Raw genomic sequence first — 19,862 nt, 5'->3', positions numbered from 1 at the left:
GTGGTTAAGAGCACTGACTGCTCTTCCAGAGGTCTTGAGTTCTATTCCCAGCAACCACATGGTGGCTCACAACCATCTGTAATGGGGTACAGTACCCTCTTCTGGTGTGTCTGAAGGGATCAACAGTGTAATCACATACATTAAATAAATAAATCTTTAAAAAATCTGATGCTTACAGCTAAATTTAAAAAAAAGTACTTATGTACTTATTCCTCAATAAACTAGCATAGCCCATTCAAAAGGATGGCAGTATAAATATTTTCATTTTCAAATAGGTTTTATTAGTCAAATTGTTTGGTATACCTCTATTCTTAGATGAAAATGTATATACAATTTGAAAACAAAACAATACTTTAATGATGAAATGATTATACTAACATGAGTACCAGGAAGATGACTCAATGGGGGGAAAATGTGCTTGGTATGCATGGCTTTACTGCATTTACTAGATTTGTGGTGTTTCTCTTCAGTAGGGATTCATTCCTTTGAAGAAGAGTGTAACATGCAAAGGCTTATATAATCGATCACATTGATTATATTAGTAGGGTTTACACTGATGTAACAAAGTTTTACTGCATCAATTACATCCATTGGTTACTTCTCCAGTATGCCTTCTTTCATGTTTCTGAAGATTACTTTGACTTACAAAGTCTTTACCACACTGATTACATTGATAATGTTTGTTTTCTGTATGAGTTTTCTCATGCCTTCGAAGATAAATGATATGTGAAAAGGCTTTACCACACTGATTACATGAATAGGGTTTCTCTCCAGTATGAATTCTTTCATGTACTTGAAGATTACAGCGACTTGCAAAGGTTTTACCACACTGATTACATACATAGGGTTTCTCTCCAGTGTGAGTTCTTTCATGTGTTTGAAGATTACTTTGACATGCAAAGGCCTTACCACATTGATTACACTCATATGGTTTCTCTCCAGTATGATTTTTCAGATGATTTTTAAGACGTCCAAAATGTGTAAAGCCTTTACCACATTGATTACATTCATATGGTTTGTCTCCATGACTTCTTTCATGCCTTTGAAGATAAACAATATGTGCAAAGGCTTTACCGCATTGATTACATTCATGGGGCTTCTCTCCTTTATGAGAGGCTTCATGTATTTTAAGATTACAGCGAAATGAAAAGGCTTTACCACATTGCTTACATCCATAGGGTTTCTCTCCAGTATGAATTTTTTTATGATTGTGAAAACTTGTGAAATGTGTAAAGGTTTTACCACATTCATTACATGCATAGGGTTTCTCTCCAGTATGAATTTTTTTATGATTGTGAAGACTTGTGAAATGTGTAAAGGCTTTACCACACTGATTACACGTATAGGGTTTCTCTCCAGTATGAATTCTTTCATGAATTTGAAGATGACGGCGCCTTGCAAAGGCTTTACCACACTGATTACATAAATAAGGTTTCTCTCCAGTGTGAGTTCTTTCATGTGTTTGAAGATTACTCCGACTTGTAAAGGCTTTACCACACTGACTACATTCATAGGGTTTCTCTCCAGTATGAATTCTTTCATGTACTTGAAGTTCATTTCGACGTGCAAAGGCTTTACCACACTGACTACATTCATAGGGTTTCTCTCCAGTATGATTTTTATAATGTTTTTTAAGAAGCCCAAATTGTGTAAAGCCTTTACCACATTGATTACATTCATATGGTTTGTCTCCATGACTTCTTTCATGCCTTTGAAGGTAAATGATATGTGCAAAGGCTTTGCCGCACTGATTACATTCATGGGGCTTCTCTCCTTTATGAGAGGTTTCATGTATTTGAAGATTACTGCGACATGCAAAGGCTTTACCACACTGACTACATTCATAGGGTTTCTCTCCAGTATGAATTTTTTCATGCTTGCGAAGACTTGTGTAATGTGTAAAGGCTTTACCACATTGATTACACGCATAGGGTTTCTCTCCGGTATGAATTCTTTCATGTGTTTTAAGATAATGGCGACTCCCAAAGGCTTTACCACACTGCTTACATTCATAAGGTTTCTCTCCAGTATGAGTTCTATGTTCTTGAAGACAACTGTGATGTGCAAAGTCTTTTTCATACTGATAATATTTATAGGGTGCTACTTCCAAATGAGGTCTTTGGTGTAAGGAAGAATCAGATCTAAAGGCTTTATCACATTGATTATATTCATAGGTATCCTCTTCATTATTGGTTCTTTTGTGTGTTTGAAAATACATGTGATGGTTAAAGCCTTTAGTACATGGCTTACATTTATCAATTTCTCTTCCAAGATGAGTTTTTTCATGTCTTTGAAGAGAACTCAGAGCTTTACCACACTGAGTGCATTCATAACATTTTCTTACAGTGTGATTCACACTACATATGCAAAGTGAACCAGGATAAACAAAAGAATTCCCATATTCCTGGTACTCATAAGACTTTTCTCCATTGTAAGTCTGTTGATTCATTCCCACTGTAGTTGGAACACCAAGTGCTTGTAAATTCATGTCATATTCATGAAGTCTATTCATATATCCTCTAACTGTTGTTGGCGAAAGAGAGGTAAACTGCATCTTTCCATAGTCCTTGTGCACAAATGGCTTGTTTCCTGAGTGGCAGATGATATCCCTATTAAATAAGAATAACAAATAAAAGGTTTTCACACTGAATTCACATAATCTAACCTTTTATATCTCAGAGATGTGGTATAAGGATTCAGGTTCTTCCACCACGGCAATCCTCTTGTGTCTCAAACTGCTCCTCTCACTACACTAGCATAAGTCACTACAAATACATAGGAACACTAGGATTAATATAGACTATTTGCTTATAAAAGGCCTTGGGTAGATGCTGATTCCCCTAATCAATGTGTATACCTTTTATACTTGAATGGTATAAAACTAAATGGATGGACAGTTCTACAACATGGCTCTCACAGGGCTAAGATTAAAATGCTAACGTCTGGTAAGGCTTTGTTCTATTGTCTTCTTTCTTAGAGGAATGCCTTGCAAACACTGATCAGGTACCTGACACTGAGGTATAGAGTACTGTGAAAATTTAATAAAAAAGTGTGCTTATTTACAGTCTTTCATTTCCTTAAAGCTTCAGGGCACACTAAAATTTCTTCAGAAATACATATATATCAACATGCACATAAAATGCATCAGAAGAAAATCCCCCATGCTCATGGATTAATAGGATTAACATGTAAAAATGGTCATTTTAACAAGAACAATCTGAAGATTCAATGCAACTCCCAGCAAAGTCCAACACAATTCTTTACAGATCTTGAAAAAAAAATGCTAAACTTCATATGAAAAAGCAGAAAACCCAGGATATTTAAAATGATCCTATACAATGAAAGAACTTTTAGAAGTATCACCATCCCTGATTTTGAGCTGTTTTATAGAGTAATAGCAATAAAAACCTTATGATATTAGCATAAAAACAAACAACTTGATAAATTGAATTGATTCAAAGTCTCAGACATAAATATACACACCTATGGACACTTGATTTTTGACAAAGAAACTAAAATTATACAAGGGGAAAAAATAAAGCATTTTCAACAAATGGTGCTGGTCTAATTGGATATCTGAATATAGAAGAAAGTGAATAGATCCACAGCTATTACCCTGCACAAAATTCAAGTCCAAGTATATCAAAGACCTCAATATGAATCCAGACACACTAACCTTGATAGAAAAGAAAGTAGGGGATAGCACTGAACTTATTGGCAAAGGAGAAAACATCCTTAACAGAGCTCTAATAACTCAGACACTAAGATCAACAATTAATAAAGGAGACCTCATAAAACTGAAAAGGCAAAGGACACCATCACAAGGACAAAACAGAATCCTACAGAATGGAAAATATCTTCACCAACCCCACATTTGGCAGAGGGCTGACTCAAGAAATTAAACATGAGCAAACCAAATAACCCCATTAAAAAATGAGGTACAGATCTAAACACAGAATGCTAAACAGAAGAATCTCTAATGGCAGAGAAGTGGCTTAAAGAAATATTCAACATCCTTAGTCACCAGGGAAATACAAAGCAAAATGACTCTGAGATTCTATCTTACACCCACCAGAATGGCTAAGATCAAAAATTTAAGCAGCAGCTCATGGTGGTTAGGATGTGGAGTAAGGGGAACACACTTTGCTGATGAGGATAAAAACCACCTTGGAAATCAATTTGGTGGTTTTTCAGAAAATTGGAAGTAGATCTACTTCAAGACCCGACTATACCATTCCTGAACATATATCATAAAGGACACCCCACCAACCTTTGGATCTATGAGCAGGGGCAGGAAGGACTGAAGGAGCCAGAGGGGTGAAGGACATGACAAGAATACCTGTAGAATCACCTAACTTGGGCCAACAAGCTCACAGAGACTGAACCACCAATCAGAGCAATCACATGATTGGTGAACATGTTGTAATAGTTGTGTAGCTTAGTCTTTATGTGGGACATCTAACAGCTGGAACAGGGCTGTCTCTGACGCTGTTGCCTGCCCTTGGGAATCTTTTCCCCCACAGGGCTACTTCATATAGACTCGATAAAAGAAGATGGACCTAGTCTTACTGCAGCTTGATATGCCAAGACTCAATAATATCATGGAAGGGCTCCCCTTTTCTGAAAAGAAAAAGAGAAGGAATGGAGGAAAGAGAGAAGTACCTTTTGTGTTTTCCAGAACTCTGACAATGTTCTTCAATATTCTGACTGTTCCATTTGTAGCCTAAAATATAGTACCAGAAAATGTCTGCTATATTATTAAAAATTATGCAAAATTTAAGTTACTATCTTTGTCGAACCTGAGAATCATACCTGATTTATTCACCACATTCTTCCACTTTCATAATTGAGATCGAAGTAGTGTACCAATAACCAATAAACACTTGTCCCCTTGTCTAACAGGTGAAGGAAAAAAATTAACATTCTTACCTATAGCAATGAGGTTCCTGCAGGTTTGCATCATCACATCTTTGTAGAGATTCTTCTGGGAAGGATTCAGCAAAGCCCACTCTTCCTGAGTAAAACTCACATACACATCCTCATAGGTGACTGCATCCTAAAATTTCCCATATATGTACATAATAAAAATGGTGAGACTTACTGCATTGTAGCGTACACTTTATTTTGATTATATTTACATAATTCGGTGTGCTCCACACATTTATTTCATGTCACAGAATTTCAAATGCAATCACCAAGTCATTTTAAAAGGAACCAAAAAAAAAAAATTCCTGTCTCTCTTTTCTGAACCTAGAAAAAGCATGTGGCATTGCAATACAAATGACTATTAACCAATATACAGAAAGACATGCAAACAGAGCCAACACTTTTGCTTATACATCAACAAAACTGTATCAAAATTACTAACTTCAAGTAAGATTGGACAAGCAGGGCATGTTGGCTCACACCTTTAATCCCGTACTTTAAGAGGCAGAGACAGGTAAATATCTGTGATTTCAAGGCCAGCCTTGTCTATGTAGATATTTCCAGGACAGAAAACCTGTACAAAATGAAACCCTGTTTCAAACAAACAAATGAAAAAGGATAGAAAGCACTCAAGGGCTCACTCAAAATTTCTCCAAAGAGTTAAATATTCATCCTATAAGAAGGAATGGAACTGAAGACATTTTGGGCAAACTTCATTTTAAATAGGGGTCAAATAAAGTTCCCAAGACCTCCCTGGGTAACTGACATCCTGCTTGGCAGAGACATGTACCTGGGTAACTGACATCCTTGTTGTCAAGTTGAAACATGAGTACTAGACAAGTTGCACAACTAATAAGAACAGGATAAATTTACCACAAATACATGTTCCTAAGGAAGTCCACTAGCCCTAAATTCTGATGGGTGAAAAATATAACTGTAACTTGACACAGATGTTTGTAGTTTTTAGGCTTAAAGGCTCTGTAACATTTTGGCTTGGGGTCACAGGTCAGCTCCCGAGTCTGTTTTGTGTCCCTGATCAAAAGCAGTTTGATTTCATTTTTCTTTTCTGTATCAACTCGGTGTTTGAATTGTGTTAGATCTAAGAAGACCCTATAATGACTCTTGCCCTAGTTTAAACTGTAAGGCTACTAAGATATTCCTACAACAAAAAAATGTATTTTTGATAAATTACTGGTTGAGAAAGTTCTCAGAAACATTAACAAAGAAAATGCTGATCAAAAAACTAGATACAGGAAGAAAGCAACAGTTAAGATTATGTGTTGTTTTGGCAGAGAATGTTAATCAAGTCCCAATACACAAACAAATACAATGCTCTTCTCTCTCTCTCTCTCTCTCTCTCTCTCTCTCTCTCTCTCTCTCTCTCTGTGTGTGTGTGTATGTATTCAAAAGACTCGTGCACATATTTTTAAAATTTAAAGACAAACTTTAAACATAAACAAAGGTAAGGAGAATGTTATGCATCTGTAACCCATGTGTGCTGGATAGTTTTATGTCAACTTGACAGAAGATACAGGAATTGGAGAGGAAAGCAGCACAACTAAGAATACACCTACAGGAGATGAGGCTGTGGACAAAACTGTACAGTATTTTCTTAATTAGTGATTGATGATGAAGTGTCCAGCCCAGTGTAGGTGATGCCATCCTTGGGCTGGTTGTCCTAGATTCTATAAGAAAGCAGACTGAGCAATCCAACAGGTAAGTTATCTCTTCCATGGCCTCTTCCTCATCTCATACCTCCAGCTTCTAGCCATTTTACTTCCTATCCTGACTTCCTTTGATGCACAGTGATATGAAGTATAAGCCAGTATAAAATCCTTTCTACCTCAACTTCCTTCTTAGTTATTGTGCTTCGTCCCAGCAGTAGAAATCCTAACCAGACAGGTTGGTACCAGGATAGTGGGGAGATACTTTTACAGATATAATCACGATGTTTGGGGGAAGACCGTGGAAGGACTTTGGAACTTTGGGCCCCTGAGTGTTGAAAGTTCAGGGAGCTGTTGTGTAGAATCTTAGAAGATACAGACTATTGAGAACATTACAGAAGATGGAAGCCTGGCTTGTGAAGTTTCAGAGGACAGTAAAGACTCTACCAGGCCTTTCTGTGTGCTGAATCTATGATATCTGGTCACATAGAACCAAAGAATCAACTCTGATTAACAAGAGACCAGAAACACTGAAGTAAAACCTTTGTCTTACTAGGACAATTGACAACGGTTAGCTGCAGCTAAAAAATTTGCAAAGGTTTAAGAACAGACCAGCATCCCTGAAGTGAAATCTTCTGGTCAGGGTTTTCTCAGACTCAATACACAGAAGCTGCGTTCCAGAGGTGGCCAAGATAATATCTTTTATTAGCAGCCAAGCTTGGTAGTATAAGACTCACCCATACTGGTTTTGAAGATGTAAAAGGGTCATATAGAGCAGTTGAAGCTTGGCACTGTGAGAGGCCATTGGTGAAGGAACAGCTTTAGTAGCAGCTGCAGGCCAGGATCATGGACAGATTTATAGCTCAGCACCATGAAGAAAGCCTAGGAGAGGCTATCTTTGTTAGGGTTGTACTGCTGTGAACAGACACTATGACCAAGGCAACTCTTATAAGAACAACATTTAATCAGAGCTGGCTTACAGGTTCAGAGGTTCAGTCCACTATCGTCAAGGCATAGCAGTGTCCAGGCAGGCATGGTGCAGGGGGAGCTGAGAGGTCTACATCTTCATCTGAAGGGTGCTAGCAGAATACTGGCTTCCAGGCAGCTAAGATGAAGGTCTTAAAGCCCACACCCATTTTGACACACCTACTCTAACAGGGCCATACCTTCTAATAATTGCCACTCCCTGGCCCCCATGGGCTTGTTCAAACATATGAGTTTATGGGGGCCATACCTAAACATAGCATAATACTGTTGGGCCCTACCTTGGTGTTTCCCCCCCACCCCTTGCTGAGCCTTTTAGCCTGCTATAGCAAGAAATTGTTTACACCCTTGGGAGCTGCTCTTAGCCCCTGATTTGGGGCTGGGATTTTCCATGGCACCCTTCCTCCCCACTGAGCCTTCCTGCTTGTTGTTGTTAAGAAGTTGTTTATGTCCCTGATTGGACCTGGAACTTTCCACCACACAGACTTTTCCTGTTTTCCTGGTTGGGGATTTTCACCTGCCTTGTTGTTTTCCTTGGCTTTTGCCTCGGGTATATAAGGAGATCTCAGTAAAGCCTTGGTGGCATTCGCTGAAAATGGGTGACCCGTGTACGTGTTTTCGTTCAATCCCACAGACCTACGCCTGATACTCACACACTGGCGGCATGGGCGCCGACGTAATACAAAATACACTTAGTCCAACTTCAAAAGTCCTCATAATGTTTGGCAGTCTCAATAGTGTTAAAAGTCCAAAGTTCAAAGTATCTTCTGAGATTCATTCAATCACTTAACTGTAATACCCTAAGCAAGACAGGAAACCAGCTGGACAAACTCCAAACTCTCCATCTCCAATTCTGATGTCAAAGTTGTCTTCAGATCTCCATCTCCTTTTTCATCTTTGTTGAGTGCAACAAACTTCTTTCTCCTGGGCTGCTGCCACTCCCTGTTAGCCGCTTTCCTCAGTAGATAGCCCACACCTCAGGCATCTTCAATGTTTGGGATCACAAATGATCTTCTGGGCTCCTCCAGCTCTGCCCTCGGTAGCACTCTAAGCTCAGGTTGATCCACTCCACTGCCACTGCTCTTCTTGGATATAATCCCATGGTACTGGTATCTACAATATACTGGGATCTTCTACTGCAACTAGGCTTCACCAATATCCTCTCATAGGCTCTCTTTATGGTGCCAAGCCTCAACCTGTTTGCATGACCCCTTCAGTCTTGGGCCATCAACTGCAGCCGAGGCTGCACCTTTGCCAAGGGACATCCATGGCCTTTCTCAGTGCCAAGTCTCAGTTTCATGACCCCTTCATGCCTTCAAAACCAGTACCACCCTGGTAACTCTTGCACATTACCAAATCCAGCTGCAGCACAGGGTACAACCTTGGCTATCTCTGGAACACAGCTTCTTTGTGCTCTCAGAAAACACTTCCCCGATTTCACCTCAGTGATGCTGGCCTCTTCTTAATCACTGCTAATTTCTTAGCTCCAGCTAACCAGCATCAATTGCCTTTATAGTCTCTTCTATTCTTGACTCTAAAACCAGAGCCACATGGCTGAAGCTGCAGAATTCTGCTTCTTGCAGGAGCTGGAACATGGCCCCTGTTCTTTAACATTATCAGCAGCTTTCTATTTTCCAACTCCTTCACTGCTTAAGCTTGGCTGTCCTGGATCTTGTTCTGTAGATTGACCTTGAACTCAGAGATCTGCATGCCTGTCTCCTGGGATTAAAAGTGTATACCACCATGCCTAAACTTAACTTTTCTTTACCTAGAACTTGGTCTGTGCCATGCGGGCCTTGATCTCAGAGATCTGCTTGACTTTATCTCCTGGGATTAAAGCTGTGTATCACTATGCCTGGATCTAAATTTAGTTGGGTAGGATCTTGCCCCCAAGCCTCACTCCCTTAATTCAATTTAATATCTGTTAAGGCAGGATTCAGTTCCATTTCCCTTCCTGGTATGCTTTAATACTCAAATCTATATTTTGTATTTTTCCTTCCTCAGCTTGCTATGCTTGTTCAAAACACTCTTCATGAGACTTAACCAGAGAACAAAGCCTATGATGGGTGTTTCTGAGCCTTCCTTTGTCAATACAAATAATCTGAGTCTCTTTACCTTAGCCTCAGGCAGACTCTTCAGACAAGTGCAGTCATGTTCTTCACCAAAATATCACAAAACCAGTTTCTAGGCCACATATTGAAATTCTCAACTGAAACATCTTGGGCCAGGTCCAAACATTTCAAATCATTCTAAGCAACAAAGTCTTCCATATTCCTACTAGGATAGCCCATTAAGCCCCATTTAAAGCATTCCACAGCGTTCCAAATCCAAAGTCCCAAAATCCACATTCTTCCCAACAAAAGCATGGTCAGGCCTATCACAGCAATACCCCAATCCCTGGTACCAACTTCTCTGCCTTATTGGGTTTTACTGCAGTGAACAGACATCATGACCAAGGCAAATCTTACAAAGAATAACACCTAATAGAAGCTGGCTTACAGGTTCAGAGGTTCAATCCATAATCATCAAGGTGGAAACATGGCAGCATCCAGGCAGGCACGGTGCAGGAGGAGCTGAGAGGTTTACATCTCGATCCGAATACTCACTTTCAGGCAGCTAGGATGAGGGTCTTAAAGCCCCACATCCACAGTGACACACCTACTCCAACAAGGCCACACCTACTCCAACAGGGCCACACCTTCTACAGTGCTACTCCCTGGGCCAATCACATACAAACCATTATAGAGGTTACTGGTAAACAAGAAGCCCAATTGCAGCAAGAGGCCTGAACATATTGGAGATGGCACTAAAATGGAATGACCACCAAGAACAGCTTACAGTAGAGTGGAGGCAATTGGAGCATAGAAGACAAGTTGTATGGACTGCAGACAGCAGAGGTGGAGAAGATCATGAGTCCAAGATAAATGGACACTGAGCTATTCAAACTTGAAGGTTTGTTCTACTATGTTCAGACTGTGACTATGCCTTCTTCCCAAAAGTAGGTTGATAGTGATCCACATTTATCCAGTTCTCCAGATCCAGTCTCCAGAGACTCATCTGCAACTTTGTAGTAGAAACCCTGCAGTGGTCTCCTTTTCCTCTCTGACTGCATCCCAGTGGATCTCAAAGATCACTTCCAACCTTCTTTCCCCCCAACACATCCCAACCTCCAGCATCAGCAGGCATTCACTGTGAACACTCCAGCAAACAGGCTGGGGAACCAGCTAAAGATTTTGGCACTCCCTCCTCTCCTCCAAACCCAATCCTTGAGTTGCATCCCTTTTTCTACAACAAAATAACAGCCATAGCCATCCTTCCCCCTCAGACCACATCTCCTGGGAATCCCCCAGACCTTCCCTTTCTAACCACCCTTTCCACACTTGTTGCTTTATTTCAGGCCCCAACTCCAGAATTCGCTCCATGCTAAGTGACAGACCATTCCTGCCAGGGGACAGGGAAGCTATCTGTACATCTTTCTCTCTCCTCTAGATCCAACCCACCAGTCTCATTCCCAGTGATATAGAGTGACCTCTTCTCACTATCTTCCCCCATTCCAAGGAGACAAAGGAAGCAGATCTTGACTGAACTCTGCTCTCCTTTCTCTTATGAACCGCTTCAGACATCTAGCCACCCCCACTTCTAATGTCAGCTCCCAATATCCAGCAATGCTTTTTACCTGGAACCCTAAGTAGACAAAATAAAAGGTCCAAAGAGAATTTTCTACCAGGTAACACATAGCCATTACAATTCCTGAAAATACAGAGAGAAAACAAAAACCAAGAAACAAAACACCCACTCAAAAAGAAAGAAAAAAACAGCAATCAGCCTGTCATACACCTATAATCATCCCAATCCCAGATGCCCAGATGGAGAAACCATGGAGTGTGCTGTTTATTAGCTTTGTCCCATGACTTGTTCAGCCTGATTTCTTATGGAGTCCAGGACCACCAAGCCCAGGACAGCATCACCCACAATGAGCTGGGCCTTCCCCCATTAATCAATACAGCTGGATGGCATGGAGGAAGTTTCTCCATTGAGGATTCCTGTTTTGCAAGGACTCTAGTTTGTGTGTCAAGTTGACATAAGCCTACCAACACAGACACCTCTGACATAGACCAGGTCTCAGTAGCTTTCCTTACTAGGGAGGGAGATTCCACCACATGTATCCTTGACTCTAAAGCCAAAAAGATGTGGCCAAAACTACCAGGTTCTGTTGATTCCTAGGGATGAAACTTTGTCACCTCCTTCAATTACATTTGCACTAGCTTTCTGTTGCTGAAGGTTTCCTTCAGTTCCGTAAGTTTTTCCTTTAATTCCTTTCCACAAGTTGGGACTTTGGCTGGTTGGATGGTTGAAAGAGGTCACCACTCTGTTTATTCCATTTAGCATCAGGCTTTCTGCAAACTTTTATCTCTTTGCACATGGACTTAGCTCCATTACACTCCCTGGTTCTCCTTTTCTCCTCAAACTATACATTTTGTATTTCTTACTGCTTGTTTTCATTATAAATCTGCCTGAGTGTGACCACTTATAACCACATGACAGAGCTAATACTGGGCTGTTCTTGAAATCTTCTCTGCCAACGCCATTAATCCAAAACTCGTCAATTTAGCTGGGGCTGAAAAATCAGTCATGATCAACAAGCACCCTGCAGTAAGGATATAACCAGAGACCACAGAGGGGTGCTGCTTACTAGCTTGCTTTCAAAGTGAAACTTCTGTGTTACTAGGAAATTGATGCTGGATAGGTAGAGCCAAGAAATCAGTGGTGATTAAAGAGATACCAGCATTACTGAGGTGCAGTCTTCCAGGAAATGTTTCCTCAAGGTCCGCACACAGAAGCTGTGTTCCAGAACTGGCCAAGGTTGTATCTTGTCCTGACAGCCAAGTTTGGTAGTGTAAGAGTCACCCAGATGGTACTGGTTTTGAAAGTATGGGTGGGTCATGGAGAGCAGCTGAGGCTTGGCACTTTGAGAGGCCAGGAGAGGCCATTAGTAAAGAAATGGGCAGTTGAAGACCCAGGATAGAAGGGTCAAGCAAAGATTTTGAGGTTCGGCACCATGAAGAGAGCCTATGAGACGCTATTGGTGAAAGTGAAGCTCAGTTGAGCAGAAGACTCCAGTAGTTTTGGCAATAACAGTACCATGGGATGACCTCCAATACAGTAGAGTGGAGCCAGCTGGAGCTCAAGGGCAAGCTGTGTGAGGCGTAAGCTGGAGAAGTGACACAGAAGATCATGAGTGAGTCTCAAACAATTTGACATTGACTTCTTTATGCTGATAGAGTTTTATGTAGTGTAGATAGTGACTGCCCTGGTTCTTCCTCCTTGAAGAAGGTATTTCGTTTAATTTTGATTTCCACAGGAGCCAACAGCTGAAAGACTGAATTTAAGAAATTTATTATTTTTAGAGAAATTGGATATTTTAAAGAGACTGAAATTTTAATGTGTTTAAATTTGTAAAAATGTGTAAGTAGATTGATCTACTAACCACATTTTCCCCTCCTCCCCTCTTTCCAGTCCTTCCACACACCTCCCCCTTTCCCCCACCTTACTCATTCCTCCTCTGCTTCTCTTCAGAAAAGGGCAGGTCTCCCATGAATATCAACCAGCCATGGCACATAAGATTGTGAGACTTTTTAAAGTTATTTATGTTTTTAATGTAAGTTCTTGAGGATGAATAAGAAAAGAAGGGTTGTAGTTTCACAGTGATATGTCTGTGTGTCAAGTTGACAAGGGGTCAGTTGGCTGGTTTGGGGGCAACTTGATACAGCTACAGTCATCATAGAGAATGGAGCCTCAGTTGAGGAAATGAGATCCTGCTATAGTACATTTTCTCAATTAGTAATTGATGAGGGAGAGCCCAGCCTCGTTGATGAAGGTGCCATCCATGAACTGGCGGTCCTAATTTCTATAAGAAAGGCTGAGCAAGCCAGCGGAAGCAGCCGGTAACCAGAACCCCTTTGGCTTCTGCAGAACCTCCTGCCCTTAGATTCCTGTACAGTTTGAGTTCCTGTATTCACATCCTCCAGAAATGAACACTGATAGGAAGTGTAAACAAACAAACAAAAAACCCCAAAAAACAAAAATGATAATGAACAAAAAAATTAACAACAACTACAACAAAAAAACCCTTGTTTTTTGGTCATGGTTTTTAGAAACCCTAATTAAGACACAATGATGCAGGAGACTCAAGATTAATGCCTTGAATGCATGCCATCATGCTGTAAAAAGTAATACCCTCTGCCAAAGATCAAAAGTCAAGGTGTGAGTAAATATAAGAACAGAATCAAATGTTTCACACGTACAAAAGCCTAAATATCCAAATATCCATCTGCCAAAAATATAAACATAAAAACATCAGGCTGGTAAAATGTCCTGGCATGGAAAAGCAATTTGTTCTATTTTATCCCACATCATTTAGGGATAGAGTCTGTAATGATGGAGATGGTGTGGCTGCATGAGAAGAAACAAGGCTGCTCAGTTTCAACCACACAACGAAAAGGAAGTGTGGTGAGGGTATAAACACTCAATGCCCTTCCGCAGAGACTAACTTCCTCCAGAAGGCTCCTCTTTCTAAAGGTTCCGTAAGCACCTCAGTGAAAAGCACAAACCAGACACAAATGTTCAAATACATCATCCTACATTGGAGGTCTTTCATTCAACCTACCACATTTTCACATAGGTCATAATAGGATCACAGTCAACCCATGATGCAAAATGCATTTAGTCTAACTACAAATTCCCCAGATTATATCACAGTTCCAACACTATTTGAATGTTCAAAGTTTCTTCTGACACTCAAAACAATCTCTTTACTGTGACATCTTGTAAATTCAAAACACTAATTTATATCTTCTACACAACACACGATGACACAGAATACACTTTTACTCTAAAGAAATAAGAACAGATCAGATCAAAGCAAGCCTGAAACCATGCTAGGAAAACACCAAATCTGCAGTTCTGTGCTAGATACCTGGGGCTTCAAAGTTTTTAGATGACTCTTTCTCACTGCGACTTTTTGCATGCCTCTCTTTGGCTACTTCCACTTCCTACATGAAGCTGTCAAATGACAAATGTCTCAAAGCTTGGATATCTTAACACCTTGTAATCTCAAAATGTAAATGAAGTTTATCTTCAAGGCTTCATTTAATGAACTCTCAGAGTCTCCTCACTGGAAATGGAACTCTGCTAAACAGATGGCTGCAACAGTGTTGAACTAGAAGCATAGAGGGAAAATCCATAACCTTAAAATCTTTCATCTTTCTTCTTTCAACAAATAGTGGCTTACAGATGCCACCATCATCGTGGATTCTATCTGTGGGTGGACCTGGCTCTACTGGAACAGAGCAGCAGCAGATCCTGTATGAAGCTGCTCTCTGGGACTATGAATCACCTGTCCTTTTCCTTCCACAGTTAAACGCTTAGCTGGGCAGTGCAGTGACCTTACAGTACCTATTCTATCTTTTCAAAGAAGAGCAGGTGCCTTCTCTTTAATGGCCCTAATCTCCCTGATAGTTGCTGCCTCTGTTTCAGCACATGACTGCCATCTGAAACTACCTAGTGCTCTGTCCCTATGGTTACTCTTTTCTCTACAGACTTGCAGGAGTCATCAGTAACAACCATGCCACAGACTGAATGTTTGGTCAAGAAAACAGCCCATTACTCTTTCATTCAGCCTTACTGAATTTCATGCGATGTGGGCAGAATACAGACAGATAATATGCCAAAATATTACACAAACAACTCATCTTAGTGACTATTCTATTGCTGTAAAGAAACATTATAACCAAGGTGTCTTAGTCAGGGTTCCTATTCCTGCACAAACATCATGACCAAGAAGCAAGTTGGGGAGGAAAGGGTTTATACAGCTTACATTTCTGCATTGTTGTTTATCACCAAAGGAAGTCAGGACTGGAGCTCAAGCATGTCAGGAAGCAGGAGCTGATGCAGAGGCCATGGAGGGATGTTTCTTGCTGGCTTGATTCCCCTGGCTTGCTCAGCTTGCTCTCTTAGAGAACCCAAGACCACCAGCCCAAGGACAGCACCAACCACAGTGGGCTGGGTTTCCCACCACCCCTTGACCACTAGTTGAGAAAATGACTTACAGGTGGGTCTCATGGAGACATTTTCTCAACTGAGGCTCCTTTTTCTGTGATAACTCCAGCTTGTGTCAAGTTGACACACAAAACTAGCCAGTACACAAGGCAACTCTATAATGGAAGGCTTTTAATTTGGGGATTGATTATAGTGGCAGGTTAGTTCATTATCATGCAAGGAAGCATCTTTGTGGACAAACATGGGGCTAGGTGTTACATCCTAACACAGGCAAGCAGGCAGAAACGTTTACCTTGTAGAGGTCTTTCAAAACCTCAAAGCCCACCTACAGTGACACACCTTAACAAACAAGACACACCTACTGCCACGTGGGCATATCTCATAATTTTGCAAAATTAATTCCAATTATTGAGGACCAGACATTGAAACATAAGAGCCTAAGGCCATTGAGTAAATATAAATAATGACAGAAATATAACCTAAGTAGAGAGCTCTAATGAAAAAGAAAGGGGAAAAAATTGAGAGAAGCAGAAAAAGAAAAAGAGATGGGGGTTGGGGGAAGACAGAGAGAAAGACCAAAAGAAAACATTACATGGAATAGAAAGGAGCCTCCTCCTTTGGCAGGTTATAGGCTTCTTCACTATTAACTTCCCTTCCTGTCCAGTGAGGCCTCCAAACTTGGGATTAAGTACCTATTTTTTCTATCTGCATGGTATAACCCCTTGTTTCCATAATGACAATGGACTGATCCTCTGAAACTGTAAGCAAGCCCCAGTGAAATGTCCTTTATAACAGTAGGTTTTTCTTTTCAGCAATAGAACACCAGCACAGATACCAATCCATGGCATTTCAAGAGATAAAATATCTAAAAACACACTTAGCTACAGTGATGTTGAGGTAAAGTAGGCCACTTCATGGTACAGGAATGCCATTAATAACTGACTGTATCAACCTGTCCTGTGTAAAATGTTACCCACTGCATGCTGTATGCTGACAAAGAAGTTACAGCCAACTTCCCTGTGTCTCAATCTTCTCACCAGGTTTGCACTTACCCATATGAGAGAATTGCCCCACTGGAAATTTCACTGGCTCAAGCTAACCTCCAGAAATTGTATGCCTACCAATTTAGTTTACCTTCATTCATATGGTATGAATTAACTCATGCTGAGAAAAGTACACAGAAAGCACTCATCCTGCCCTATAAAATCTGTCTTTATATCAGAGACCTCTGCAACTCATTGCCTAACCTGTTTCCCCCTGTAGTGTATACAATAAATTATTCCCTGTATTCTGGTCTCAAAGGAAAAGCCATGGTCCACATACAAACTCTTTTCCTGTTACTGAATGGACAGTCCACTTCATGACTCAAATGGGTAGTTTTAGAACTGTGTGCTACTAGAACCCTTTAATCCAAATAATGAGGAGTGGATTCAGGAGAACAGCAATATCAATGCCCTGTGGAGCTACACACAGGATCAAGTCAACCTTAGAAAGCAAGGTTAGACTCTAATAAAGAAAAATTTCTTCAATAAAAACAAGCTTCCAGCTCTGGATAACACTCAGAGGAACTGGCAAAGAACAGATATGCTAACTTACATACACACTAAGTGTATACATTCCCCATATGCTGTCAACCTGAAGAAATGTTGCTTACTACCCTCTGGCTATCAAGACTCCTTAAAAGTGCTTTCTTATACAACGCAGGACAACCTGCACAGGAGGCACCAACCACAGTGGGAGAGACACTATCACATCAATCATTAATCTAGAAAATACCCTATACATTTACCCACAGGCCAGTGTGTTCTAACTTATTTCAACCTGATCATGGCTAACCAGCATAACTACTCAGTCATCTCCCAACTCCCAAAGAGATGTTTAAGTAACACTTAACACTCAGTTTGTAGCATGTACACATTCACATGTAAATTTTTGAAAATCTGTCAAGTTTATATCTAGAGAGATGGTTCAGCAGTTAAGGCCACTTTTGCAGAAGACCTGAGTCTGGTTCCCAGCACTAACACGGTGGCACGAAGTTATTTACAGATCCTGTTGCAAGGCATCTAATGGCTTCTTCTGTCTTCCGTGGAAACCAAACAGCCAGGTGACGACCACACATGCATGGAAGCAAAGCACTCATGCATAGGAGACAAACTCAGTAAACTGGAAATACAGACTCCCTTATCTCTTATTGTGTCGGCAGGAATATAATGGCCAGAAACACATAGAAATATGACAAACACCTGTAGCCAAAATTATAACTTGGTAACTAAAAGAATCAAGGAACTCAAAGGAGAGGAATTGCAAGGTTGTAGACAAGAAATCTTGATATTATTTCAGTACACATTCTAAGCTATAGACTCAACAAATTTCTCAAAAAGAGATTTCTGCGAAGAACAACGAAAACCGATTACAAAAGGTCATCATGAATGACAACATGAACAACACAAGACTGAACAGACAGCACAGTGACACCGTCTGACTTCAAAACTCCCCTACACCCGCAATAAAGACTGTGCTGCTGAGAAAAAATAAAGAGATCAGCAGAACATGAGAGAACACTCAGAACAAAATCACAATTAATATTGGGTCAATTTCGCCAACTTGAGTCAGGAAACAGTGAGGCTGGCCTTCCTGACAGAAGTGACTGGATCCCCGCGGCAACTACCTGCGAAAGTGTTAATAACGCAGACTTTACACCTGCGCAGAGTTAACTGCAGACGGATCCTCCACCTCAATGTCAAGGGCCAGGGGAAGATCTTCTAGAAGACACCAGAGAAACTAGAGCTCTGCCAGTCAGAAAAATTTGCCTTTGGGGACTATGAAAGCCGCGCATGCGCGCACACTGCAAGATGACGTCAGCAACAAGACAACCACACACACAGCACCCCAATACCCTGTTCTGCACAGGCGCGCCCCAGGGATGGAAGTTATTCAGCGGCTGCCGGGAGCCTGAGTTCCAGGGGTTGCAGGAACCTCACGGGGTGTCACGTCTCTCCTCCAGTTCCCGCAGCCCAGGGCGAACAAGCTCCCGCAGCTCCGTCCCGGTGACGGAAGGCGGCCCCGCTCACCATGGTGCGGATTCCGAGCTCTCCCCGCTCGGCTCACAGCTCCCGGCAGCAAGACAGCGCGAAATAGAGACACGGGGGGCCTCCCTAAGCACCCAGTGGAGCCTGCACTATGGCGGACCGGAAGTGTCCACTCCTATTCTGACTGGCAGTCTGCCTCGAGGCCCTGATTGGCTAGTGACAGGAGCAACTCGGTCAGAGAGAGTGGCTCGCATAGGTGGTTCCTAGCCCTTGCTTTCACTCCAGGCACAGAACTGTCCCAGACTTGCAGAGACTAGCATAGCAGTAGAGCTTGCGCCTAAACTGCAAAGTGGTCCCTGCACTTTTCCTGAACGCAGTAGATACTTCTTCTTCCTGGGCAGAGAGTATTCGGTTATCAAAGCAGAGGCTGTCTGCCAGCTTCTCCCTGCATCCCTCAGTCCGTACTTATTACAAAGTTGGCTGCCATGCCCCGCCCCTACCCTGAATTTGTCCCGCCCAGGGTTTGGGCTGCCCTTCATCCAGCTGCCTTTCCCTATATAATCCAACCATTTAAGTTACCTGAAGGTTTTTTTGTTTGTCTGTTTTTTTTTTTTTTAATCTACCCTTTATGTCCCTGCTCTCTTGGTTGGACTCTCCCCCCGCCCCTTCCTCCTCTCCTCATATGAGTCATGTCCACCCTGCTCTCTACCACACGCCCCTGCTTCTTGCTGTCTTCTCCCATTTTCCCATTTACCTACATTAACTTTCTCCTCCACCATACCTAGGACCACTCATGTCCTTCCTTCCTTCCTTCCTTCCTTCCTTCCTTCCTTCCTTCCTTCCTCCCTCCCTCCCTCCCTCCCTCCCTCCCTTCCTTCCTTCCTTTCTTCCTTCCTTCCTTCCTTCCTTTATATTCATCCACAGTATCTCTAGCATACGCACACGTATCATCACTCAATGGGCAGTGGAGTGGTCCTCCTGCTCACAGATGAAATGACGCCCAGCCCATTCAAGTCAAATTTAAGCCACGGAACTGATATTCACCAGGCATCAGCAATTTCAATAAGGCACACTTAGGATTGCTCGCCAAATATTAACTTTCCCAGCCTTCTGAGGTCGCAATGGCCTTTCATGCCACCTTTTGGGAGGTGGAGGCAGGGCATCAAAAGCTTAAATTAGCTTGGTCTATGGGAGCAAACAC

The 19,862-nt window shown here is 41.6% G+C and overlaps 1 protein-coding gene across 7 annotated transcripts; it reads right to left on the bottom strand.

Annotated features, from left to right (window-relative positions):
- Positions 1-258: 258 nt before the first annotated feature.
- Positions 259-19,627, bottom strand: Zfp347 (zinc finger protein 347). 7 transcript variants are annotated; one of them, XM_063262943.1, is made up of 4 exons: positions 19,604-19,627; positions 4,930-5,056; positions 4,663-4,723; positions 259-2,609 (listed from the first exon to the last, which is right to left on the bottom strand). In XM_063262943.1, the coding sequence occupies exons 1-4, from the start codon at positions 19,610-19,612 to the stop codon at positions 578-580; spliced, it is 2,229 nt and encodes a 742-aa protein (XP_063119013.1). In that variant the 5' UTR covers positions 19,613-19,627; the 3' UTR covers positions 259-577. The 7 variants fall into 7 exon arrangements, with proteins under 7 accessions (XP_063119013.1, XP_038934261.1, XP_063119015.1 ...); XM_039078333.2 differs by lacking the exon at positions 19,604-19,627 and adding an exon at positions 18,704-19,272; XM_063262945.1 differs by lacking the exon at positions 19,604-19,627 and adding an exon at positions 7,571-19,270.
- Between the last annotated feature and the right edge of the window lie 235 nt (positions 19,628-19,862).

The sequence above is a fragment of the Rattus norvegicus genome, chromosome 7 (assembly GCF_036323735.1).
Source record: "Rattus norvegicus strain BN/NHsdMcwi chromosome 7, GRCr8, whole genome shotgun sequence".
NCBI lineage: Eukaryota > Metazoa > Chordata > Mammalia > Rodentia > Muridae > Rattus > Rattus norvegicus.
The sequence above is the reverse complement of the archived record's forward strand: the minus strand, read 5'-3'. Positions and strand labels throughout refer to the sequence as shown.